The following is a 24361-nucleotide window of genomic DNA, read 5'->3' as shown; positions in this document are numbered from 1 at the left end:
GTTCAGCCACACTGCTGGGTCGGCAAGTAACATGCTCAGAACTCACCATATTAGTGTCGGAGCGAAGGGTGCAAAGATGTCCTTCTGTCACCTTTAATGTCTTTAAATCTCGTCGCCGTGGAATAGGCCCATAATTTTGGTTGACAGGACTTTAGCGTCCGACGTTTTCAATGGTGGAAGGCACTGTGATATATACAGAGTATAAATAAATGTATTAAATCAAGGAGGGTCTGCTGGCCCTTCGGAAGATATGATATGTGGTTGTCTCATTGAGATCGAATATCGGATATCGGGTATGACAAGTCTATTCTTATTCTTTGTATCTTGACGCGACTTTATTCTTTGTGGCTTTTACAGTCGCACTTCTTCCCTATTGTCGAGTGTATATGCCTGGGCAGGCTGAGATTCTAAACCATGTAAGACCATGAACTAACAAAGGACGAAGCGTTTCATGCACGCCGCCGCCCGTTTTTGCGGCTGGCCGTCGTATCATCACAATGGGGTGAGAACAGTCACGAAATGGTTCTTCCAAAATAAACATAGTTTTCCAAGCGTCTGCTTTGAAACTTATTAAGAGGAGTGTGTCGCTTTTTTTTTTTTTTTTTTGTTCTGTCTGTAAAAATACATAAAAACAAACAATATTAACATGAGACGAAACTACAGAGAGGTGGAGGAGGAAGAGGACGAGCACAACAAATGTCCATTCAAGTTTCTAGAGCCTTCCTTTCTTATGCTCCGACTCGGCCGTGTGACGGAACCAAGAATGCTCGAGAGCCTCGTCCGCCGTGCTCCTCCCTCACCAAATCCCTGAGCTCCGCATCCATGTAATGCGACACCAGTCAGCCCCAGGTGTCAGGCTCCCTAAGAAATGGATGCCGTAGGCACCCAGAGTATTGGGCTCTGTGCACTTTTCGGACGCCTAATTTTCAATCGCCAGCCACACTTTGCTCTCTGCATACTCAGACTCGTCAATGTCAAAGTCTTTCTTCTCGTCGACGCCTACCCGGAAATCCATTCATGTCCTTGAACATGGATAGTGTTCCAATTGGCAGTGACGCATGGACAAACGCGAAAGAGTACGGAGACGAAACAATCAAGTCCATCCACGCATTTCGGCAGACAATTGACGAAGACGCCTTGTGCGGCCAAGCTTCGGCTTTGCGGGACAGCCGACCATGCTCCCTGTCTCGTCAATTTTCCGTCGGAAATTTCAACCTTGTTTTGAAAGTGACTTTTGATGACAGAGTGCAATGGATTGCGAGGTTACGGATGCCGCCACCGTCGCAAGTGGAGATGTCGACGGAAGAGCGACTTCGCGTGGCAAGAAAAGCCGAGTTCGAGATGCAGTCTGAAATTGCTACCATGGCCTTTTTACGGTAGGTTGTATGCCACCAGCCTCCTTGTCGACTATTACTAACCAGGCGTAAGCAAAAACACGGACATTCCAATACCTAACGTGTACGGGTATGCACTACGTCCCGAAAACAGCGTCGGCTGCGCCTTTTCCTTCCTCGAATACATACATGGCAATACAGCGGAAGACGTGTCAAAAAGCTATCCCGGTGACCATGAGGGGATCCCGCCCCAGTTTGAGACCAAGTTTTGGCGGCAGTTTGCCCATATTATGATACAGCTCGCGTCGGTTCGGATGCCAAAGATTGGGTCGATTGTTTACGATGAGAAAAACGCTGCTTCGTTCACGGTCGGCCCATTCGTCGAGACAGGAACAGGTCCTTATGCATCCCCCGTCGAGTTTTATTCGTCCTATCCATTAGCATTGCACAAGCAACTTGGCGAGGCAACCAGTGGCCAGGAAGAGGCCATTGACACCGTCCGGCGAATCACATCAACATTGGCAGCGGCACAGACGGACACTCACGTTGGATTTGGGCTCGTAAACTACGACCTGAACGCGAACAATGTCCTCGTCGATCGAGACTTTAACATTCTTGCAGTGATTGACTGGGATTCTGTCATCGCAGCGCCGGATGCTGCGCTCTACCGATTTCCATTTTTAATGGGCATAGGCCCTGCTGTGCCGGGGGCAGTGACATCGCAGCATCCCGCGATTGTTCGACGACAGGATTCGGCGCGACGATTCGCCGCCGTTGTCGAGGAAGTCGGACACGAGCAACCCCCTATTCTGACGACACGAGCAGGCATGAAACGAGCAGCATTCGTTTTCACCAAACGAGGATTTTTTACCAAAGAAGCAGTTGCAGTCCGCTCGCTCACATATGTTAAAATGAAACAAGACTGGGTCAATGATCAGTGGCGGGCAGGATTGGACTGGTTGGATGGACAAGACGACAACGCGGTAGTTGACTTTATCTTCATGTTGCATAGTCTCTGGTATGAGGCCATTGAAAACTTTTGGTATGCAGGATGTTAAGAGATATATACACCGTATTCTACCTAGTTTATGTTATTAGTGACGATACGTATGGTCGCAAAGCTGTTTTGTTTTTTAGTCTCTAAATAGCTTTCCACAAGTTACATACCGTTGCGTATCCACTCTCCACTACTGTACGGGCGCTATGTAAAGGGATCTTCGCTTCTACATACGTTTAACTTGTTGGGGCTAAAGCGTCTTTGTACGTAGGTGTTCCCGGTTGTCGATTCGAAATTCTACAGTATTTCTCATGTCTTCTGCCCCGATTCGGAACCGGCGTCGCGGAACCAAGGATGCTCGAGAGCCTCGCGCGCCGTGATCCTCCTCGCCGGATCCAAGTTTGTCATTCTTGTCACCAAATCCCGGAGTTCCGCATCCACGTAAAACCACATTGCAAACGGCTTTCTCGGCCGCTCGGCATCAAAGTCGCCCGCGACAGAAATGAGGCGGTCGAAAAACACACTGTCCTCGCCAATGTGCTTCAGCAGGCCCTTGAAGCCGTCCTCGTCTCCGAAGAAGGATATATGTCTCCGGAGAATCGGCCACCAAGCAGCATCGTCTCCGCCGGGCCCTTTCTCACTCACACGAAAGATCATGTCATGGAGCATCACGTAGACGATGACCACCCCAAACGAGAAGACGTCAGACGGCGTATTCTGCCGGGCACGTGCCCACGACTCGGGGCTTCGCCAGAGCTGGTTTCCACAGAGGCAACCCTTGAGATTCTTACCGGGCGGGAGGAGCACTGCATCCTCCAAATCTGCAATCTGAACACGTTTAATGGAAAGATCGTCGCTGGTCCTCTCCTCGTAGTCAAGAAGGATGTTGTTGGGTTTGATGTCTGGGACGGCGTCAGGTCAGCTCACAGTTCCCAAATCATCACCAGACAGCACGCAGAACCATGCATCCAGGTACACGGAGTATCACCATCACCCACCTGTGTGGATGATCCCTCGATCATGAAGCTCAGCCAGTCCGGTCAGGGCACTTTTGAGGATGCGTTTCCTCGTTTCCGGAGACATGGGCCTCTGGCTGACCTGGAGGAGGTCGGCGGCCAGAAAACGAAAGACGAACAGCTCGAAATCAGGGATGACGTCGATCACGGTCCGCAAGTTGGGACAAGAAGCCAGAGGTGTTTGCAGATCTTGCTGGTACTCGAACTCGCCCGGGATCATGCTTTTGACGATAAAGTGCTGTCCGTCATCACTTGGCATCGGATATTATTAGCTTGACGTGTGAGCCGTCGCTCGGGATTATTCAGAACACAACACATACATCGCTCGGTAAACGCAGAGCAATGGATTTCGTCGCTCTGAAAGTACCTGCTGGATGCTGTATGTTCGACCCGAGCGGCCGCGAAGAGCGGCACCGACTGAGAACGGCTCCGTTGCAGATCGCGGCAGAGACGACAGTGTCCGGTGACAAGGAAAACTGCCGTTTCGGGTAGCAGAAGGAAATCTGAAGTTGTTCTGTGTATGGCGCAGGAAGATCGAAAGAGGCTTGTGAAGACTGGATGCCATTCTTGGACCCAGCATCGTCATGTCGGCTGTGACTAATGGTGGAACTGCGCAAAGTACGGAGTAGAGTCGTAAAGAAGCGAACTACAAGAGAATCCGACAGCAGGCAGCGCCAATGCGTGAATGTGCCATGATGTCTCCTAAGATATCACAGTCTCTCAGTTGCAACTGTCGTGGGGTTTTAGCGCCTGAGACTGTTCCTGGCGGGAATTGACCAGCCTTTACCGCTGCTTTGCGTCAACATGCGCTAGCGTGTTAGTGGAAGCGCTGTTGTACGTCAGAATTCCGGTCCAGTGTCAACTGATGACTACTTTGGACGAGGTCGACATCTTCACTAATGATGAGTTTTAAATATCATATCGCGTCGGTCTATGGGTTGATCCGTGTAAGGAATATGATTGAGAAGGCTACCGAGTTTGTCGCGTTGTGCCCCTGGATCGAAGCGAAACAAAATGAAACAGAATACGTTCAATTAAATTCAAATAAAATCGACAAATGAGAGAAATCTGAAAATAAAGCAAAGTGAAAGAAATCCATCAAAATCATCCAAAATAACAAACAACAGTTTGCTTAACATAAAGTACACACTTTCCTCGTCGCACACCACCTGCCACTACGTCTCTCTGTGTGGCCGTTAGTTACTGCCTGCATGGTCAGATTAGGTCGAAACGAGAGGAGCAAATAAAAAAGCACAAAAGCACAAAGGTACAAAAGCACAGGGGGAACGTACAGTAGGGCCAGTGTCAGGTCACCGTGGATGCGCGCCTTGAGCTCAATCTCAATCTCCAGGTTCAGATCCAGCCGCAGCCGCAGAGGGTTCTTGCTGCTGCCGCCACCCTGCGGCTGCTGCTGCATTTGCTGCTGCTGCATCTGCTGCATCATGAGCTGCTGCTGCTGCTGCTGCTGCTGCTGCTGCCGTTGTGCCAGCTGGTTGTCTTGGTCGTCTTGGGTGTCTTGGTTGTTCCGCTGGGCCTGCTGCGGCCGGCGACGCCGCCGGGGCTGCAGCTGCCGGTCTTGCTGGTCGTCTTGCTGCTGCTGCTGCTGCAGGGGCTGCTCATCCGTGGGCGTCGCAGGCTGCGACGACGACGGCGTGGGTGCCTGCTGCGTGGTGGGCTGGGGCCGGCGGGGCTTGCGGCGGCGCTGGCGTTCCGGCTGAGGCTCGGGCTCGGGCTCGGGCTCGGGCTCGGGCTCAGCCTCAGGTTCGGGATCCTCCTCTTGCTGAGGCTCGTCCCCGTCCTGCTCGGCTCCGTCCTGCTCCTCGCCACCTTCCAGCTCGGGCTCTTGGTCGTCGCCTTCACCGTCGTTGTAATCACCCTGGTCGTCGTCTTGCGGCTGTCCCTCATCTCCCTCATCCTGGGGCTCATCCTGCTCTTCCTGCTCTTCCTGCTCTTCCTGCTCCTCCTGCTGCTCAGGCTGCTCTTGCGGCGGCACATCCTCGTGCTCCTCGCCACGGTCGTTTGCGTTGCTCTTGCGCTGGACAGTTTCGTTAGTGAGTGTTGTGGTGGAGGACGGATTCAACAGCAACTTACCGGAGGCATGTCGATGTCAGTAACGGAGTGTCAGTGGGTTGATTATGGTTGTGATTTGTCGAGGTCGATGTTGTCTCTGAACGGAAAATTTAATGCAAGTTGATGAATGCAAGCTTGTTGATAACTTAAACAGTGTAAGCTGACAATACAATTTTGTGTGTGTTTTAACGTTTTGTGTTTTGTCCTTTCGGTCTGCGGCTGCCTCTTAAGTTTAATACTGGCACTCTTGGCCAGCATGTTGTACAACGTAATTGGGGATCTTGAAACTGGATAAACTACGTCTTATTGAGCAGGACTTTGCCTACCCCATAACCTGCTGTTGATCGACGATTCAGAGACCAGGGGTGCTGTGGAGAAAGACAGACAGGGGCGAGGGAAGACGAAAGAGAGGCGAGAAGCACTAAAGAAGCTATGACGTCTGCTTGGAGACACGAGCTAACAGGGTAGGACTGGACTAAACGAGTCTACACACAACTACGCAGAGTTGCTAGAGTGCTTGCAGGATATGTTGTGGGACGACATGGATACGGAGATTGCTGTCTTGTTTTCTTGCTTTGCAGCCACGCTTTGACTAGGGACGTCTAGAACGACAAAGCGGAGTCAAGCGACAGAAATGAAAAAGTATGACGTTTGTGTAAAAGTGGATGGGGTGGCAGGGGGGTGTATGAAAAAAAAAGTGGCCGGGGCGGATGAGATGGCTGAAGATGATGAAGACGCTGAATGCTGAATATGTGCAGATGCTGAAGGCTGCAGATGGCTGCAATATGACGTCGTCGGTCAAGAACAGCCGTGGAAAGAATAAATGCTCCTGCCAATACGGGGCTTCAAGCCGTGGTCTCGTATAGGGGTGTGCTTGGCTGTTTGAACTGGTGTGTTTGTTCCCTGGCTAAATACTGCTGTGACAGGTTTACCGGGGTGGCCTGGGGGGAATGGAGGATGGTGTGAAGAAAGCCAAAAAAAAAGAAATAAATAATAAAAAGAAACGGTGTAGTTAGCACTTTAAAAATAGGAACGGTCGGTCGGTGGGGTGGCGTGCACTTACAGCAAACAAACCAAACAAACCAGTTTTTTAAATCAAGGATTCTCCACAAACATACACGTCTTGACAATAATACACGTCAATGCACGTCAATACACAATACATCACCGACGACATCACACAACCACCACAACCACCACCACCATGGTCATCGGCCTGCTCACCATAGCCGCCATCCCGAGCACCATTGGCGTCTGCGAGGCGCTGAGCGCGCAGAAGAAACAGAACGCCGCCGACAAGGAAAAGGCCAAGTTCACCGCCACGGCCGCCCTGTCGCTCGCCGGCGAGCCGCCCGCCGACGCCCCCGTCGTCCTGATCGGCGGCCGCCTGTTTCTCGACCACCCCGACGCCCGCGTCGCCTACGGCCGCGCGCATCCCTTTTCGGGCTACTACTTCAACTACCCGGGCGACACCCCGTGCCTCGGCCTCGTCAGCACCATTGCCGTCGACCCGCCCATGCTCAACTGGATCTACGCCGACAAGGACACGGGCCGGCTGCTGCACGCCGGGCGCAAAGACACCTTGGGCCACCGGGTGGGACCCTGGGGCTGGTCCGACGACGAGACCTGGCTGACGTACGACGGCGACGCGACGCGGTTTGTGGCGGCCCAGGAGGAAATTGCCATTGGCGACGCGGTCACGCCTGTCTGGGGCATCTACCTGCAGGACCCAGACGCCGACGAGGACGTGGCGGACGGCAGAGGCGTGCCCATCCTGATCCGGCGGTCGTTTGGGATGGAGAGCAAGTATGTGCGGGACAGCCAGCGCGAGAAGCATGGGTTAGAGAAGAGGTGAGGGGGGAAAGGGGGGTCTATTTTCACTGTATTGTAGTCTATTTCCACGGCTTATGATGGCGTCAAGCATGGCGGCGTACTGGAGTTTGCATTCTACATTATTCGACAGTCTATTTTCATGTATGAATATGGCTATTTTCTTCGTCCCACCCTCTCCACTCCACCCTCATAATTTACCCCAAACGCCGTGGGCCGTCTGTCGTCATACTTTGCACAGCGCCCCATCGTGCCCATGTGGTCTTTGTCTCGTTTGTCTTGGCTCGGTTGGCAAGCGGCTGCTTCCCCAGCACTTGCCACCGGACAGGGGCAATGATTTCATCATTAAAGTTGAGGGGGTGTGAATGTAGACAAAGTATATCTGGACAACTCAAAAAGTATCCAAGGATGCACATGGCATTATGACATCGTTGGACAAAGTTGGAATTGAAGTTGGACAGGGACTCGACATGACGGATATTCCCACAAACCAAGTTGGTGTCACTGTCGTCGGGTCTCTCCCATCATTCCGTTTTCTTTTTAACAAGCCGTCCATCCTCCTGTCGTGTTCACCATTGTCCAGCATATCATCTTTCTCATCGTCAAACAAAAAAGAACTTGACACAGAACTTTACACAAAACTTAAATTCAGATTCTTCATTATTGCCTCCTGCCTTGAGCCTCCACCAGCAGCACCTCCCTCCACCCCGTCACACAATTCAAAATGTCCAAACGCCAGCAGCAGCAACCCGCCTACGAGTCCGAAGACGACTACTCGGACGACCAGTACGAGCCCGAGCCCGAGCCGGAACAGCAGCCGCCTGCCCGCCGGCGCCGTCCTCAGCGCCAGGCACAGCAATCTCAGCAAGGCGGCCAACAACAGCAGCGGCAGCAGGGCGGCGGCGGACCCCTCGACGGGACGCTCGACAACCTGGCCCTCGGCAACGTCGGCCAGACGGCCCAGGGCGTCGTCGGCGGCGTCACCAACACGCTGGGCGGCGTGGCGGGCGGCGCCCTCCAGCAGCAGGGCGGCGGCGAAGGCAAAAAGGGCAGCGACACGCTGCGGCTGCGGCTGGACCTGAATCTGGACATTGAAATTACCCTCAAGGCCAAGATCCACGGTGATCTCGAGCTGGCTCTCTTGTGAGTTCCCCCGTCGTCCCCCTTCCTTGATAATATGCTAACCATGTCCAGGGAGACATAATGGTGGACACGTGAGATGTACGGAGTACTTGGTTATGTCGTTACTGTTTTACTGGATGTTTACCTGCGTTTCTGCTTGTCTACAACTTACATACACTCCTTTGAATTGGACTTTCTGTTTGTGCCGCAACACTTTGCATTCTCCTGTTGATCAGTACCCCTGTTTTTAGTTTGAGGGCAGACGCTGTTCTGGATTCTTTCTTTGTTTCCGCCCCTACGGCAATCAATAGAATTTTGTGCCACTGCTAGTCGATCCAGAACCGAGATTGTCGATCGTAGAGTGCCCATGGCCGTGCCAATCAACCGCCTTGTGTGTGCGAGTGCGACTTGCGGAGGAGCAATATGCTGTGTTGATTGACCCCATCTCCAGTGAGCCATTAACACGAAATAGCATCTGTGTGTACGAATTACAGAGCATGTCGTACGTAACTCAAAAGACGCATCGACGATCTGGACAAAGAGCAGTGAGAGGTCACTGACCAACCAACCTCCTCCCAACGAATCGGACCAAGGTAGAAAGACAGGGGCCGCTGTTTCGTCTCCAGTCCGCTGCCGACAGTCACTCACCACGTCTTTGTTCGAGTGGGCCCTGTTTACAAGTGGCTGGCTACAGGTTACAGGCTACTGGCTAGTGACACAGGCACACAGGTCATATGTGCAGGGCGCGAGGGGGTCTCGAGCGCCACTGACGTGTACAAATCCTCTTCTGTTCGCTAACTGCTCGCTAATCGCCTGTTAGCTGCCCACCACTTGCCACCTGTCCGCTAATTTTACACTACTTTCTGGATACGTCGCGCCACTGTCATATATTTAGTGCATACGGCCCACTACAGGCACCCTTCGAGCCTTCTTTGTCCTGCTGCCGCCATTCTCAGAATGCCTCTATTTTAACTTCTTTCTGTTCGACTTGTGCACCTCACTAAGAGAGGCGATGTTAAATGTTTGACAGGCCGAGACACCGGTCGCTCCCGTAGAGAAAGGGATAGAAGGAACGCACCGTCTTTGACAGTGGCTCAACGCTTAGACGCACTCGTTTGACAGGGCAGTCTGACACTGAACAGAGCGACGTAATGGACACGGCCTCGCCGGCGATGTTCTGTATTTTGCGTTTCCCGCTCCCTGCTGTCGTACCTCGTATTTTCCATTTATCCTCGGGGCATCTGCCCCGATAATGACTGCCAAAACGATGCAATGAGACTGAAACGGGACGGGTAAAAGCGGCGCATTTCGAATTGACAAGTTGACATAGTCGACATATAGCAACGAGAATAACGACGGCAACTGGGCAATAATGAGGATACCTGGTGAGAATACGCCATCAACCGCTCTCCCGCTGTCGACTGCGACCCCAGCAATACCCACACCACCCTCAGCCAAAGGAGGGCCGGGTGGCAGGCGAGTGTCGCATGGTAAAACGCTGGCCCGCTGCCATCCCCCACACAACTTGTCCACAGTGACGTCAACGACTCGTGGTTAGTGCAACGTCAGGACGACAACGTTGAGAGCATTTGCGGGACATTGGTATTTCTGGAAACACAAGACGAATAGACGAAACACGACAAACGAAATGGCGTCGCGTCGTTCTGTGTTGTTCTCTCGCCTTCTGTCTAATTTTGTGCCTCTGCGCTGGCTGCCCTGAATGCCCTGAATGCGCCGACGACTTGAGAATCATCACCTGTGGACTACAACTTGAATCGTTGCATGTTGGACAGACAGACCGCAGAAGAGACATAATTGTACCTGTAGGGCCTAGACTCTGTGACCTCACTCGACGCTGGCATCACACGCCTGGACTGCCTCCACAACTCAACTCAGTCTCTGTCCTCCCATCCTTGTTCTCTTCCTAATTACTCCATCCCACAGCACCATTTTCTGCCGTCTTCCGACCCCAACCTCTGCAGCTACTCGACTTCTCAACTCACTACAAGCCAACGTCTGCGGCAGGTACTCCGTCCGCTTGTCACTGTGGATCAGGTCAACCATCCTGTACCTACCCCGAGACGGTACACTTTGCAGCAGTAGCTGTCGTTCACAGGGTCCATTCTCTACGCGGCAAGCCACCACACGTAACCACACACAACAGCACTCACTCTAATCATGGCGTCCCGCAAGACACAGCCACAGCCACTACATCATCGGCCGGTCGTCCCCAGTACAGAACACACGCCCGTCCACAGCCCTGTTCACGACCAGAGCCCGGTCGTTGAAGAGCTCTCTTCAGACGACGAGCACGACAAGCACGGCCACGACGAGCACGACGACAGCGACTACGACGATCCACCAGAAGAAGAAATTGTCGAGGGCGAGCATGGCCGCAGTAAGCGTGCCCCCGCTCCGCTGTCGTCGCCACCACCATCCTCTTCCTCCCCGTCTGCCGCCCGCAACGGCGAGCCGCGTATCCAAACACACTTCCACGACCGCGGCAAGCAGCCGGCCTACGTCGCCCCCATCCCCAAGATTGGGCGCATTCCATCCCTCAGTCCCGTTTCCACGCCCAAAGACACGCCCAAAGACACGGCGTCCCCCGCCGCCGACCCGGGCATCTCCAGCTATGGCCGCCCGACGCTGCCGCGCTTCCTGACCGCCCGCCTCGTCGGCAAGGCCATTGACGAGTACGGCGACGTCTGCGACGGCGACGACGTCCTCGGGCGCGTGGCCGGCGATTTGCCGAGCATGGTCGGCCGCACCATCAGCAACGAGAACGGCGACGTCCTGGGCGACGACGGCCACGAGCTCCTCGGCTACGTCGAGCACGTCACGACCGACGCCGAGCGGCGGTCCATGCAGGACGCCCGGCGGCGACGCGCAGCTGCGGCCGCCGCCCAGCCGCTCGACGAGTTTACCGGCGGCGGGTCGAGCGCGTTCCGCGTGGATGCCGACGGCAACATTCTCGACGGCCAGGGCAACATTGTCGGGCGGATGAACAAGAAGGGGGAAGGAAATGACGAGGATGGCAACGACAAGACGAAAACACAAGGCGAACAGAAGGGCGGGTCACCGCCTCGCGTCAACGCCGAGAGCTACCGCAAGGAAGGCGAGAGCCCGTCGGACATCTTCTTGGACGTCAAGTCCACCACCGAAGGCATCCAGCTGACCATTCGCATTCCCACCGTCTTTCCCAACACCGGCCAGCCGCCCAAGATGCCCAACATTAGCTTTACGTGAAGGCGGTTGTGCTGGCGTTTGGGTTATCATTTTGAAATATGTTGATCTGACGGCGTTGCGGAATTACAGTCGGCGTATGTAAAGGACGGGATATTGGAGATGTAGGATAGGTCGGTGCTCTACTATTATTTATTCTCTTCGTTTCACTGCACGGTATGGTCACCGTTGCACCTTTTCACGATCCTCTTGTAAATCATTGCGGAATTCAAGCAAGATGCTCGCGATTGTCGCTTTTAGCAGCCGTTGCAGCTGCAAAGCTATCCGGGTAGGTCACTAATTAAGGTGCATTCCCACGTTCTGCATCCACGTTCTTCCAGCCCGAGTCACTCTCGCCACTCTCCAGAGCACAGATCGGCATCGATCGATGATCAAGACTTGGCCAGAGTGGATGTAGGCGGACAGGTTTTTTGCGATTTAAATAGAGCAGTCCACCCACTCTCCACTCCATTTTGCCACATCCACATGGGTACGTCACACCAGGCTCTAGAACACCCTTCGGCTGGCAAGCCATCAGGCTAGACGACTTCCCCAGTCTTTTGTGGCTAGTTTGATGCTTTAGTAGCCTTTCCTTCGTTCCTCTCAGTCTCCATACACCCTCTCTGTCCTTCTGTACACACCGTTTCGTCACGACTTCCATGTTATCGTTTTTGATTTCTTGTAACGCTGAAGAACTTGGTAAACCTGCCGGTCTAGATGAATTTTTACACCCTCTACCCCTCTCCATCTACCCCGGAGCCCGCCCAGCTTGTCTCGGTGTGTGGATACATGGTTTGTTGGTTTGGTCTTGATCTTGATCGCTTGGCTTAGTTTGCAAAGATGAAGTCATCCACGCAGGCCTTGCCTGGGCTTGTATGCATCCTCTTCTGGGCGACCAGACAGCCTCACAGCTTGGCTTCCCTCTTGCCGTGTCATACAAGACAACAGAAGATGGTTCTAGAGCGTTGCCTTCCAAGTTGACAAGTCTAGCCTGTCGAGGCGGGCCACACTCTACCCCCTCTCGCCTCCGGACTGGACAATGGCCGTGACGTATCTCTGACGACGACAGGCTGCCTCGTTGGAAGTCGATGATGCGATGGAGCCAGGTCGCGTCGGGTGAGAAGGATCTGTGTATAAAAGTCTGGCCATACCATTCTCATGTTGTCAGTACTGCATCTTCACCTTACCTCGACATTCAGACATCTCATACAACGCAACGTTCTTAAACAGTCTCCATTTCTTTCACTCCAACCACCTCACACACCAACATAGCTTACCTCGCTCAACTTCCACCCGCATCCACCATCACCATGGCCGATGTTCAGAGCGCCACTTCGCAGGTCACCAATGACCCCAAGACCTCGGCCGAGTCCGCGTCCGGTGCCGCCGACACCAAGGACAAGGACACCAAGGACACCAAGGACAAGGATCCCGAGGCCGAGAAGAAGGAGCAGGACAAGAAGCTGGCGCAGCAGATCACCACGGCCCTCGAGCGCTGCCTCGACAAGGTCAAGCCCATCTGCGACATGATCACCCAGAAGATGGAGGCCGCCGACCGCCAGCCCAAGGACGAGCTCGACGAGGAGGGCCTCGTCAAGGAGGTCAAGCCCCTCATCGAGGAGGGCGGCAAGATCCTGACCGAGGCCAACGGCGTCGTCCGCGGGCTCGACCCGGACGGCCGCATCCAGTCCCAGGCCAAGCACCACGCCGCCACCCACGAGGCCACGCCCGAAGAGTACCACCTCGCCGACGTGCTCAAGGAGCTGACCGGCAAGGTCACCACCACCATCGACGGCGCCAAGAAGAAGCTCGAGAACATGCCCAAGGCCAAGAAGGAGCTCAACCCGCTCTGGGGCCTCCTGTCCGAGCCCCTCGCCCAGATTCTCGCCGCCGTCGGCCTGCTCCTCAGCGGCGTCCTCGGCCTCGTGGGCAAGCTGCTCGGCGGGCTGGGCCTGGGCGGACTCGTGGACAACCTGCTGGGCGGGCTAGGCCTCGACAAGATTCTCGACAGCCTCGGCCTGGGCTCCGTGACGAGCTCTCTGACAGGAAAGAAGTAGAGGGCGAGGCGGGCAGTAACGGACCGACAGAAGGAGGATACTGGAAAAGAACCATTTGGATCGTTTGGACTTAGGGAATGAGGAATATGAATATGAATATCACCAGGAACACACATTAATTAGTTAGCACTTGACAATATCACGTTGCATGAGAATTTCACGACTTTCACAATAACTCACTGGTGATGTACCTAAAAAAGAAAGAAAACAAAGCTATTCACAACGACCTCGGGCTCGCCAAGCAACGACAGTGCGCATCACGCAGGCCGAGACAGCTAAGCTTTACACGGTCCTGCGTTGAAAAAGAAGCTTTGCAGGCAAGAATTAGCGCTGCGGACGGACCTCGCGAAGGAGAGAGACAGTACGAGAGCGTGCAGAAACACAGATACGCAACAGAGAAGATTTCGCGAATCACGCTAAATAAAAGTGATGGATGCTAAGAATACCTGGAGAACTCGAGAGCGCACAGTGGTTTGCCGATCACTTGTTGGCTGGAGTTGCACGTACGGAGGAATACAACGTACGACGTACTCCATATTACTGGTCATTTCTTGCTGCCTGGTAGGGAAAAGGCTGGAATGGGGAGACTCAGTATTGCACGATGTCACCTTGATTAGAGACGAACTTTTACGTCTGAGCGAAAGGCATGCCATCAGTGTAGGGAAGCTGGTGCATTTTATCTTAGTTTGATCAACTGCTGTCGTTTCCTTCACAAAAGAGAATGTACAGTCCATGGATGCAGTCTGCCGGGTGCGCGTGTCCACGATCGTGTTTCCTCTAAACAAGCTTTGTTAGTTTCTTGGGGACAATCCCCAGCTCCTCTCGGACCCAAGACCCTACATTGTCGAACCACGCTGCACGATATGGCCTCGCTCACGGCCCTTCATCCTACCTCAAACGAAAGCAGAAATGACCTCCGATTGTCACATCGGAGAGGTGGCCTGAATCCAATATTAGGTCGGCGGAATAAAAACTCTCTCAAACACGAACCTTTGGAACTGTCAAACATTTTTCAGGGGCTACCACGACGGAGATTGGACAGCAGAAGACGTGACATCCCAAAACAAATGTAAACAGTCATCCGAGACTGTTGGCATGGCGGAAGACCCCTGAGAAACGGCTCATCCTGGTTGCTGTGCCTCTTTGTTTTGTCTCCTTTTTGTCTCCTCTCCGGAGAAATCCTTTCGACCACGCAAGGAACTGCAGAGTCGCAGCTGCAACAGGCACCCCTGACATGTGCAGCGCCATGTACACAGTATGCGGCCAATGGGGAGTTACTTGGTCGGGAATCTCGGCCGGGCGACGTTCAAAATCGAGACAAAACACTACGAAGAACTGAAAAGCGAATTCAAAATCAAAACATACCTGGATTCGTGTACCTTCGCCATTGTTGCTCCCCCCCATTGTTTGGATTTGAATTATGACACCTTGCCTCCACTGACTATCCACCGAATAAACTCCCACTAGTAGTCGAGATTCTCCATTCCCTGCTCACACCTCGAACTTCTCGTTCATCACTCCACTCCAGAGGTCGCATTCGACGATACCCAAAGGACCTGCCCGTTCTGTTGGCCATGTTTCTGATACTCCGCTCGACGTGCGACGTTCTCCGTTCCTTTTAATATCTCTGTCGTTTTTCAGGTTTGGTTCGTCGCCGATGAAAATCTGGTTCTCCAATAGGACCCGACCCATAAACATCCGTGCGCATTCGTACCCACATCTCCGCACAGAATTTGCACGCTCGCCCACACGATGCCAGGCGCACGGCCGCACCGGTGAAGGACAATTGTGGAGACGACACGAGGGCTGAAGAGGGTCGACAGGGCGGACAATGGAGCCCAATCTGGAGCATGGACAAGGGCGTGCGGGATGGGAAGATAGGGGGAACCAAACCAACTGGAGTTCGTGAGAGCTACGATGTACACAGGAGAGACCTCGACCTCGAGGTCCTCTACGGACACTAAACACGGCAAACGGCAACGGCAGACGCGGCGGTCCTGTCCAGCTAGTCCTGCTAGTCCAGCTAGCCCTGCTCATCTTCATTGCTTCTCTGCTGTGAAGAGAAAAGATGGACGAGGCCTGAGAGTGGCGGCTGCAGTAGTTTGCAATGGTTGTTGATCAGAGGCTGTTCTTTCCTGTTTTTGCATGTCGTACGCGTAAAACGTCCAAACTGACACATCCACGCCCACGCCATCGTCCCCGTCTCCGGTTCCCAGGTTCACCCTTGTTTGGCGAGCACATCCTTCCATGTCGACCACGGCTGCTTATGCAGAGTCAAGGGAGCCGCCTGTGTGCAGACGTTGCAAGCCTCTCACTCTCCGCGGGTGAAGTCTGTGAGCCAGGACCGTTCGTCGTGACAGGATGAGCAGAAAAAAGAAAGGCCTCAGCATCCCAGTCGACGTCGCCTCCAACTGCGTTGCACAGACCCCACAGTCGACGTCCTCGAGCCGCGCTGGCCTCGCATTCCGTGCGTCTCGACTGCTGGCTATCACGGCCGGCCACGTTCAACGGCAGCCATCGACGGACGACCGCCGCCTTCCTTGTCGCCCGTCGTGGTGACTTCGTTTGATATAGTCTTCTCCTGTATCGGTCGCTGCCTTCTAGCCCCCTTCTAGCCGCTTTATTTGCGTCTTCTCTCGCTTCTTCTACCACGGACATGTTTGTCTGAGCGCCTCCACAGTATAAGAGACGCGTTTTGCCCAGACATCCATCTTCATCGACTCACGACAGCACGACAGCACGACAGCACGACAGCACGACAGCACCGTCTTACCATCAGCCCTTACTCGTCACCATGTCCGACATCGACCACTCCCGCGATGGCGAGTCCAAGGTCACCGAAATCATCGCCATCATCACCGTCAGCTGCGTCTTGACGTCGACCCTCGTCGTCCTCCGTGTCGTCACGCGCACCTTTATCGTCCGCGCCTTTGGCCCCGACGACTGGGTCTTGGTCGTGGCTCAGGTCCTCGCCATCGCGGCGGCCGTCGCCATCGGATTGGGTGCGTTGTCGTCCGCCTTATCCTGGCTTTTGATTTTGGTTGCACAAACTAACAACGCAGAACAACACTTTGGCATGGGCCGTCATGTGTGGACAATCGAAGACCTCGTACCATACACCAAGGTGTGTTTTTTCGTCCCCGTTCGCTGTCCTCACTCGCGTCTTGTGTCTTGTGCCCACTGACGAAATCACAGAGCTTCTACTCGTCCATCCTCGTCTACAACGCCGCGCTCGTCCTCGTCAAGGTCTCCATCGTCCTCATGTACCGCCGCATCTTTGTCGGCACCTGGCTCCAGCGCGCGAACCTCGCCGCCCTCGTCTTCCTGACCGCCTGGGGCATTGCCCTCGTGTCCTTTTTGTCCATGCTCTGCCTGCCCATCCAGCTGCTCTGGGATCCCACCGTCAAGGGCCACTGCATCGACTTTGTGCCCGCCTTCTTTGCGCCCGCCGTCATCAACCTCATCACCGACCTGACCGTCTTCATCCTGCCGCTGCCGGCCATCCGCCAGCTCCAGCTGCCCCTGCGCCAAAAGATCATCCTGGCCTTTATTCTGTGCCTCGGCCTCTTTACCTGCATCATCTCCATCGTCCGCCTCTCCACCCTCGACGCCGCCGCCACGTCCTCCGACACCACCTGGGACAACACGGGCGCCGCCCTCTGGTCGTACCTCGAGCTGACCGTGGCCATCATCGCCGCCTGCCTGCCGACCCTGCGGCCCTTTGTCTCCCGCTTCTTCCCCCGCCTCATCTCGTCGGGCGGCTCCAACGACCAGCACTCGGCGCCGCCCACGGGGCCCGACGGGCCCCTCCAGACCTGGGGCGGCTCCGGCGGGGACAGCTCCAGCACGCCCTCGGGCCAGTACTCCAAAGTCAGCGACAGCACCGACGCGCTGTACGCCGATGCCGAGATTGGCATGGACGTGCTGGCCCCGGTCGACAAGCCACAGCCCGTCGTGCAGACGACGGTCCAGCACACGTATCGCGAATCCGTGGCCCGCCGCGGCCGCAACGAGACGACCATTGGCACGGGCCGCAGTCCGCGGTCGCAGGGCAGCGACGAAGTCGAGCTCACGGGCCAGGCGTACGGGCACGGCAACGGAAACACAAAGACAAATAGCGGGATCCGAGCAACAACGACCATTAAACAGGAGTACCAGTAGGGTGCGTGTGTATTGTACGGAGTGTATGCAAAAAAAGGTGTACGTAGTATTAGTGTTACTATAGTGTTTGAATTTACGTTCTATTGAATGGAAAATTAAATGTTGCGAACAAAACAACCAGCTTTACGCCACCTTGCGCTTGGCCAGCTTGCTCTGGATAAACTTGTTCTTGGAGATGTAAAAGCGGATCTAGACTGTCAGCATTCGTAACGCCAGGGGGTACGTTAACTGCCTACCAAACGGGTCGCATGGCTTACCTTCTTCCCAAACACATAGAGAAACATGCCAATCACGCACGTCAGGCCGTGCACGGCGCCGATCCAAAAGTACACGTCCCGGTAGCCGCTCCGCTGGATCCAGATGTTGATGACAAACGTCATGACGAAGCTGCTGATGCCCCGGAAGATGGTGACGGCAGCATAGCCGTCCTGGGCCTGGGCACGGTGGCAGTCGAGCAGGTACGTGTTGCTGATGAGGGAGTTGATGGAGCCGGCAAAGATGGCCAGTCCGTAGAAGAAGACGGGGACCATGAACGGCGCGCGGACCTGGAGGGACCAGCCAAACCCCCAGAAGCCGAGCAGGCCCAGGACAAACGAGGGGGCGGACAGGACGATGCGAAACTCGGGCTCGTAGATGCCCTTGTTGCGGCGGGACAGAAACGTCACCAGCCAGTCGGACAGCGGCCCGGGCAGGGCGTTGCCGAGCGTGGCGCCGACAAAGGACGAGAAGACGGTCAGGCCGACTTGGTTGCTGGTGAAGTTGTACGGGGCCTTGGTGAAGATGGACGACAGGCCGACGGAGAAGGAGGCGGCCACGGCCACGCTCCAGCCGTACGAGAGGGCGGCCCACGAGACGGCGGGCAGGAGAAACGCGCTCCAGGGCGTGACGAGGGCGCGCCAGAACGACTCGTCGCTGAAGCGGCCGTTGAAGACGCGCAGGCTCTCGCGGTAGCTCATCCGCGCCTCGACGGCGGGCGGCGCGGACTCGACGTCCCCGTCGTGGACGCTGCTGCTCGCCGTCTTCTCGTCGCCTCTCGCAGCCCCCGGACTCTCCCGCTCGCTGCTGCTGTCGTCAATGTCCTCCAAAATGTCCAGATCCAACTGCGCCGGACGGTTGTACGTCGTCTCGGGACAGGTAAAGTAGAGGACAATGGTGTAGACAGCGTAGACGATGCAGGCCCAGATAAACGGCCACCGCCAGCCCATGGACGACAGGATGGCCGTGCCGATGGGTTGCCCCAGCGCGTTGCCGCCGGACAGCGCATAGTGCCAGATGGCGAGGTGGATGCCGCGCTCGTGCACAAAGAACAGGTCGCCGACGCTCGAGCTCACCAGGTACTCGAGCCCGGCAATGCCCAGGCCGTGGATGCCGCGCCCGACAAAGAGGCCGACAATGTTCTCGCCGGCGGCGACGACAATGACGTACCCGAGGATGGCGATGGCGTTGGACGCGAGAAGCACGGGCCGCTTGCCGTAGATGCGGGCCAGCGGACTCGTCAGGACGGCACTGACGCCCAGCGTCAAGAGCACGACGCTGACGCTCTGCGAGACGGTGTTGGCCGTGGTGTGGAAGATCTTGGCCATGGCGGCGTTGGCCGGGTTGATGAAGTTGTGGGTGCCCGCCATGAGGCCGGTGCCGCAGGAGAGGAAGATGGACGTGAGGACTTTGCGGGTGGGCGACCAGTCTGTTGCACAGAACCATTAGTAACGAGCGACCAGAGCGAGCTCGGTGGACGGCCAACCGGACATACTCAGCGGATCGTTCGGACTCGACGACGGCTGCGGCGCCAGCACGGTCCCTGCATGCCGTCCCGTGCCGTGTTTGAGGAACGCCGTGTTGCGAATCCGCTTCTCGCTCTCTTTCTGCAAGTGGACGGTCCCGGGGACGACCCCGTCCGTGTCGGGTTCCAAGATCCAGAGGCCCATGATGTGTAGATAGCGATGCGCGGCCGGAGATGCAGATAGAGTATGCGGGAGAGGAAAAGACGAAACTAGTAATCAATGTCGAACAACAAGACACTCGTGGAGTGGAAAGCGACCACGCGACCAGTCAGTTGTTTCCAATCAGACTCGAGTGCTTTCTATGTTTTATTTTTATTTTGTACAGATGCAACTGCTATTTATTCCGACGTTCGCTGCTCACCTTGGATCGCCGCCCACAACGTGTGCATCGCCGAGTACTTTGTCCCGACAACTCGTGGCACTCTTAGACACGTTTAGCCTGGCCATCGCGTCCTGGCTCATCGATCGCACCATCGTGCATTGCTTTTCTTGGGACGGTATCCACCAGAGTGGACTGTCGACTGGAAGATGGGAAGCGACAAGCACAGGATGAGGATGCTAACAGAAGAAGGCTAACAATCATGAAGGCGTCGCCTCGTCTTCTCCCCGGCAGCTGGTCGTGGAGGTCGTCAACTTATACAAAAGTGACGTGCTCAGACGCTAGCCTTCTTTTTGGCACCGCCGACGATAGTCCGGCTTGGTGTCCGTGGAAGAAACAGGCTATCGACCTAAAATGGCCACAGCGCTTATCCCAACCCCTGCCCATTCCCTGCCAAGACGTCCCAAGCTCCCAGAGACTCGGCGATGCAGATTGGGCAACTCCATCGTCAAGCCGGGGAGTGCATGCGATGAACGACGGCAGTTCCTGTCCTCCCGCAGTCTCCGGTGCTATTCCAATCACCACACGACACTACTGTGCCGACTTCCAGACAGACAATCCCGAGGCGGGATGGTGTAATTGTGTAAATTCTCTGTCACAATGGCTATCCAAACGTGGCCAGGCCCGAGCTCACGGGTCAGCCTATCCTCGATCCTTGTCGTCCATGTGGTTTAGTTTTGTGCTCGTGTTCGCCATCCGTACTGTGTTTTGCGCATCCTATTTGGAACGCTGACTGCAACATCGACAAGACTCGTTGGCCGCGATTGTTGGCTCCATCTCGAACAAGCACTGTCTACCACAACATGTCGTCCGCGCCCCACCCCGAGGCCGGCCGCCGACTTCTGCCACACATTGCCGACCAGGTGGCGGCCGACACGCCCGACCGCGTTCTGTACGAATATCCGTCGTCGGCCGACTTGACACGGCCATGGACGACCGTCACGGCGCGCCAGTTTGCCAATGCAATCGACCGAGCCGCGTACTGGATACGAGACAATGTGCACGACACGAAGGCCACCTCCGATAACCCGACACAGGTCCTCGGGTACAGCGGCCCACCCGACCTCCGCTACTATATCCTGGTGCTGGCCGCCGTCAAGGCCGGCTTCGTGATGCTCTACACGTCGCTGCGCAACAGCCCCGAAGGCGATGCGGCCGTGCTGGAAGCGGCGGGGTGCACGACGTGGCTGCAGGCATTGCGGGGCACACACATTGCGCGGGTGATCGATCTGGGCACGCCGTTCGTGGCGAGCCTGCGACTCGTTGCCCTGCCTGAGCTCGGCTTCTTCCTCGACGACAGCACCCCGTCGCCCCCGTTTCCCTACACGAAGACGTGGGACGAGGGCAGGCGAGACCCCGTCTGGGTGCTGCACACGAGCGGCAGCACAGGCCACCCGAAGCCCGTCACCCGCTTTCTGGACAGCGTGGCGTTCGCCGAGGCCAACACGCTGCTGCGGCCGATCCAAGGGAGACCGCTGCTACTGCACGACATCTGGGGCGCCCGTGCGTACCTCGGGTTCCCCATGTTCCACGCGGCTGGCCTCAACAACGGCATCCTGTGGCCGCTCGTGCACGGCGGGACGATTGTGCTGGGCCCCCCGGACTTGGCCCTCAACACGGCCGACGTCGTGGCGGACGTCATCCGCGCCGCCCGCCCCGAGGCGCTCTACCTGCCGCCGTCGCTCCTCGAGGACCTGGCCAAGGACGAGGCCACCCTGCAGCTGCTGGGCACCACCAAGGCGATTGGCTACGCGGGCGGCCCGCTGAGCCACGCCACCGGCAACCGCATCGTCGACCGCCTCCCGCACACGGCCCTCCACCAGGGCATCGGCACCACCGAGACGGGCTGGCTGCCGGCCGTGCTGACCGACCGCCGCGACTGGTTCTACACGCACGTCCACCCAGACACGGGCTGCGAGCTGCAAGACCGCGGCGGTGGGCTGTACGAGCTGGTCTGTGTCCGCCAGGCGGCGCTCGAGCAGTGGCAGCCCATCTTCTCGACGTTCCCCGACCTGCACGAGTATCCCTTCCGGGACCTCTTTTCCCGGCATCCGGATCCGCGCAAGAGCGATCTGTACAGGTACGAAGGCCGCATCGACAACGTCTTGGTGCTGTCCAACGGCGAAAAGGTGCAGCCCCAGGCCATGGAGCTGGCCATTGTGGCGAGTCCGCTGGTCGGGGATGCTCTGGTGGTTGGGCAGGGGCGGTTCCAGACGGCGCTGCTGGTGCAGCCGTCGCCGAGCGCCCGCTCTCTGTCGCTGCCCGACTTTCTGGCTACTCTCGCGCCCGTCCTGGCCGACGCCAACAGGACCGCCCCGGCGCACGCCCGCATCCATGCCGATTTTGTCTTGGTTGGTGATGCTTCCAAGCCGTTTGCCCGCACCGGCAAAGGCACCATTCGACGCGCCCCGACCGTAGAGCTGTACAAAGACGAGCTGGATGCGCTGTACGAACGGGCAGAGGCCGCCCAGGGCGAGGGAGGTGTCGTCGACTTTGCCACGAAAGAGTCGTTGAGAGGCAGTTTGCGGGAGGCCATCAAAGGTCTTGCCAGCACAGACAAGGACATTGCCGACGACGACGACTTTTTTGTGACGGTTGGTCTGGATTCGTTGCAGGTCTTGACACTCCGACGGCAGATTGCAAGGGACGTGCCGGACAGCATCAGGCCGGCAGACATTGCGGCGGCACTCATCTACCGGAATCCGTCGTTGGCCGCCTTGACAGGTGCACTGTGGAAGATGCAGAGTGCGGGTGGACAGGCAGCCGACGGGGAAGGCAGTGCAGCGGAGCAGCTGCTGGCAGAGTACTCTCGGACGTTGCAGGCCATCAAGACAAGCGCAAACGGCGCAAACGGCGCAAACGGCCACGCCACCAACGGAACCAACGGCGCCAGCAACAGTCACACGCCCACCTTCGTCCTCCTGACGGGCAGCACGGGAAGTCTCGGTTCGCACCTACTCAACACGTTGCTGCACACGCCCGATATCGACGAGATTTGGTGTCTCAACCGGGCAGACGACGGTGGACTCGAGAAGCAGAAAGAACTGCAGGCGCGGCTGGGAACTGCCGACAGTCTTGAAACGGCCCTCACTGCTGGCCGTCTGCACTTCCGCCATTCACGTCTCGCCGACGACCATCTAGGCCTGCACGACGATGACTATGCCCGTCTTCAGCGCTCCGCCACCCACATCCTCCACACCCAGTGGCAGGTCGACTTCAACCTGGCCGTGTCGTCGTTCACGCCGCACCTTGCCGGCATTGTCAAGCTGGTCGAGCTGGCCGCGTCGTCGACTCGCCATCCCCATCTCCTGTTCACCTCCTCCGTCGGCATTGCCAACCGCTCGGCGGCCGCTGTGCCTGAACAGTTCTTGTCCGACTTTTCCACGGCTGGGTCTGGCTACGGGGAGTCCAAGCTGGTGGCCGAGCTTCTTCTGCAAAAAGCAGCGGCCGTCCACAGCCTCCCCATCACTGTCGTTCGAGTCGGCCAGATCAGTGGACCCGTCACGCTGCCAAAGCATGCAGGCATCTGGAACCCCAAGGAATGGTTTCCCAGCCTGGTCGCGTTCTCTGCCCATACGCGGCGTCTGCCCGCGTCGCTCGGCCGCAACGAACGTGTCGATTGGATCCCGGCAGACATTTTGGCACAGATCCTGCTGGAGTTTGCAACCGCCAGCACAGCCGCAACCGCCCCGGGCGAGGCCACGCTCGTGCACGCCGTCCACCCCCGTGCTACGACCTGGTCCGACGTACTTTTTCCGAGTGTCCTCGCTCACTTCGAGGCACAAGGCACGCCCCTCCAGGCGGTCCCTCTCGACGACTGGGTCGCCACGCTGGTCAAAGAAGCACAGACGGCCGACGATGCCCTGTCGGCCAAGCTGTCTGCCCTCCGTCTCGTGCCGTTCTTGTCCAGTCTCGCGACTACGTCGGCACCACGACCGCTATTTGACACTTCCATTGCTGTTCAGAAAAGTGCAACGTTGCAGTCGCTGCCTCCCATTGCGGCCGACTCTGTCGAAATCTGGCTCCGCCAATGGGGCTTGTAGCTTCGGACATCGGCCCGCATCGACTGCTAAAACGATGTTCGATATGGTGTCATGGTCAACATCTGACGCCCTGCGTCGAGCTCGGGGTTATATTCCCCGTGTCAGAGCTAGAAGCAATGGGTTGGGTTACTGTTTGAATTATTTTTCGTCAATTATTCACACGAGTAAAACAGGACTTAAAATTATAGATGCTCTTATTATTTTGATTAGTCACGTGGGTATTTTGAAAAAAAAAAAAAGCTAAATATAAGCAATCGAAAATCGATACAGGAATAAGCAATCTATTCAATTCGATTCATGACAAACTTCTATAATCCCTATAACAATTCATATGCGACAAAGGAGCCGA

General features: G+C 56.2%; 10 protein-coding genes across 10 annotated transcripts; 7 read left to right on the top strand and 3 right to left on the bottom strand.

Annotated features, from left to right (window-relative positions):
- Window positions 1-1293: 1293 nt before the first annotated feature.
- Window positions 1294-2392, top strand: SPBR_05120 (uncharacterized protein; the record flags this gene model as incomplete). Its single annotated transcript, XM_040763397.1, has 2 exons — window positions 1294-1376; window positions 1489-2392. The coding sequence occupies 2 exons, from the start codon at window positions 1294-1296 to the stop codon at window positions 2390-2392; spliced, it is 987 nt and encodes a 328-aa protein (XP_040615083.1).
- A 248-nt stretch (window positions 2393-2640) lies between these two features.
- On the bottom strand, window positions 2641-3567 carry SPBR_05198 (uncharacterized protein; the record flags this gene model as incomplete). The annotated part of the gene is made up of 2 exons (XM_040763475.1): window positions 2641-3233; window positions 3330-3567. The coding sequence occupies 2 exons, from the start codon at window positions 3565-3567 to the stop codon at window positions 2641-2643; spliced, it is 831 nt and encodes a 276-aa protein (XP_040615082.1).
- Window positions 3568-4547: 980 nt separating this feature from the next.
- On the bottom strand, window positions 4548-5447 carry SPBR_05213 (uncharacterized protein; the record flags this gene model as incomplete). Its single annotated transcript, XM_040763490.1, has 3 exons — window positions 4548-4554; window positions 4640-5382; window positions 5439-5447. The coding sequence occupies 3 exons, from the start codon at window positions 5445-5447 to the stop codon at window positions 4548-4550; spliced, it is 759 nt and encodes a 252-aa protein (XP_040615081.1).
- Window positions 5448-6621: 1174 nt separating this feature from the next.
- On the top strand, window positions 6622-7272 carry SPBR_05317 (uncharacterized protein; the record flags this gene model as incomplete). Its single annotated transcript, XM_040763594.1, has 1 exon — window positions 6622-7272. The coding sequence occupies one exon, from the start codon at window positions 6622-6624 to the stop codon at window positions 7270-7272; it is 651 nt and encodes a 216-aa protein (XP_040615080.1).
- Window positions 7273-7971: 699 nt separating this feature from the next.
- SPBR_05383 (uncharacterized protein) lies at window positions 7972-8451 on the top strand (the record flags this gene model as incomplete). The annotated part of the gene is made up of 2 exons (XM_040763660.1): window positions 7972-8390; window positions 8442-8451. The coding sequence occupies 2 exons, from the start codon at window positions 7972-7974 to the stop codon at window positions 8449-8451; spliced, it is 429 nt and encodes a 142-aa protein (XP_040615079.1).
- Window positions 8452-10547: 2096 nt separating this feature from the next.
- On the top strand, window positions 10548-11615 carry SPBR_05132 (uncharacterized protein; the record flags this gene model as incomplete). Its single annotated transcript, XM_040763409.1, has 1 exon — window positions 10548-11615. The coding sequence occupies one exon, from the start codon at window positions 10548-10550 to the stop codon at window positions 11613-11615; it is 1068 nt and encodes a 355-aa protein (XP_040615078.1).
- A 1286-nt stretch (window positions 11616-12901) lies between these two features.
- SPBR_05279 (uncharacterized protein) lies at window positions 12902-13648 on the top strand (the record flags this gene model as incomplete). The annotated part of the gene is made up of 1 exon (XM_040763556.1): window positions 12902-13648. One exon carries the CDS (start codon window positions 12902-12904, stop codon window positions 13646-13648), a length of 747 nt encoding a protein of 248 aa, XP_040615077.1.
- Window positions 13649-16442: 2794 nt separating this feature from the next.
- On the top strand, window positions 16443-17809 carry SPBR_05001 (uncharacterized protein; the record flags this gene model as incomplete). The annotated part of the gene is made up of 3 exons (XM_040763278.1): window positions 16443-16650; window positions 16711-16772; window positions 16844-17809. 3 exons carry the CDS (start codon window positions 16443-16445, stop codon window positions 17807-17809), a joined length of 1236 nt encoding a protein of 411 aa, XP_040615076.1.
- Window positions 17810-17932: 123 nt separating this feature from the next.
- Window positions 17933-19734, bottom strand: SPBR_04851 (uncharacterized protein; the record flags this gene model as incomplete). The annotated part of the gene is made up of 3 exons (XM_040763128.1): window positions 17933-17998; window positions 18067-19493; window positions 19560-19734. 3 exons carry the CDS (start codon window positions 19732-19734, stop codon window positions 17933-17935), a joined length of 1668 nt encoding a protein of 555 aa, XP_040615075.1.
- A 1038-nt stretch (window positions 19735-20772) lies between these two features.
- Window positions 20773-24012, top strand: SPBR_04610 (uncharacterized protein; the record flags this gene model as incomplete). The annotated part of the gene is made up of 1 exon (XM_040762887.1): window positions 20773-24012. The coding sequence occupies one exon, from the start codon at window positions 20773-20775 to the stop codon at window positions 24010-24012; it is 3240 nt and encodes a 1079-aa protein (XP_040615074.1).
- Window positions 24013-24361: the final 349 nt, after the last annotated feature.

The sequence above is a fragment of the Sporothrix brasiliensis genome (assembly GCF_000820605.1).
Source record: "Sporothrix brasiliensis 5110 chromosome Unknown Cont21, whole genome shotgun sequence".
NCBI lineage: Eukaryota > Fungi > Ascomycota > Sordariomycetes > Ophiostomatales > Ophiostomataceae > Sporothrix > Sporothrix brasiliensis.
This window is presented reverse-complemented; position numbering and strand designations above follow the sequence as displayed.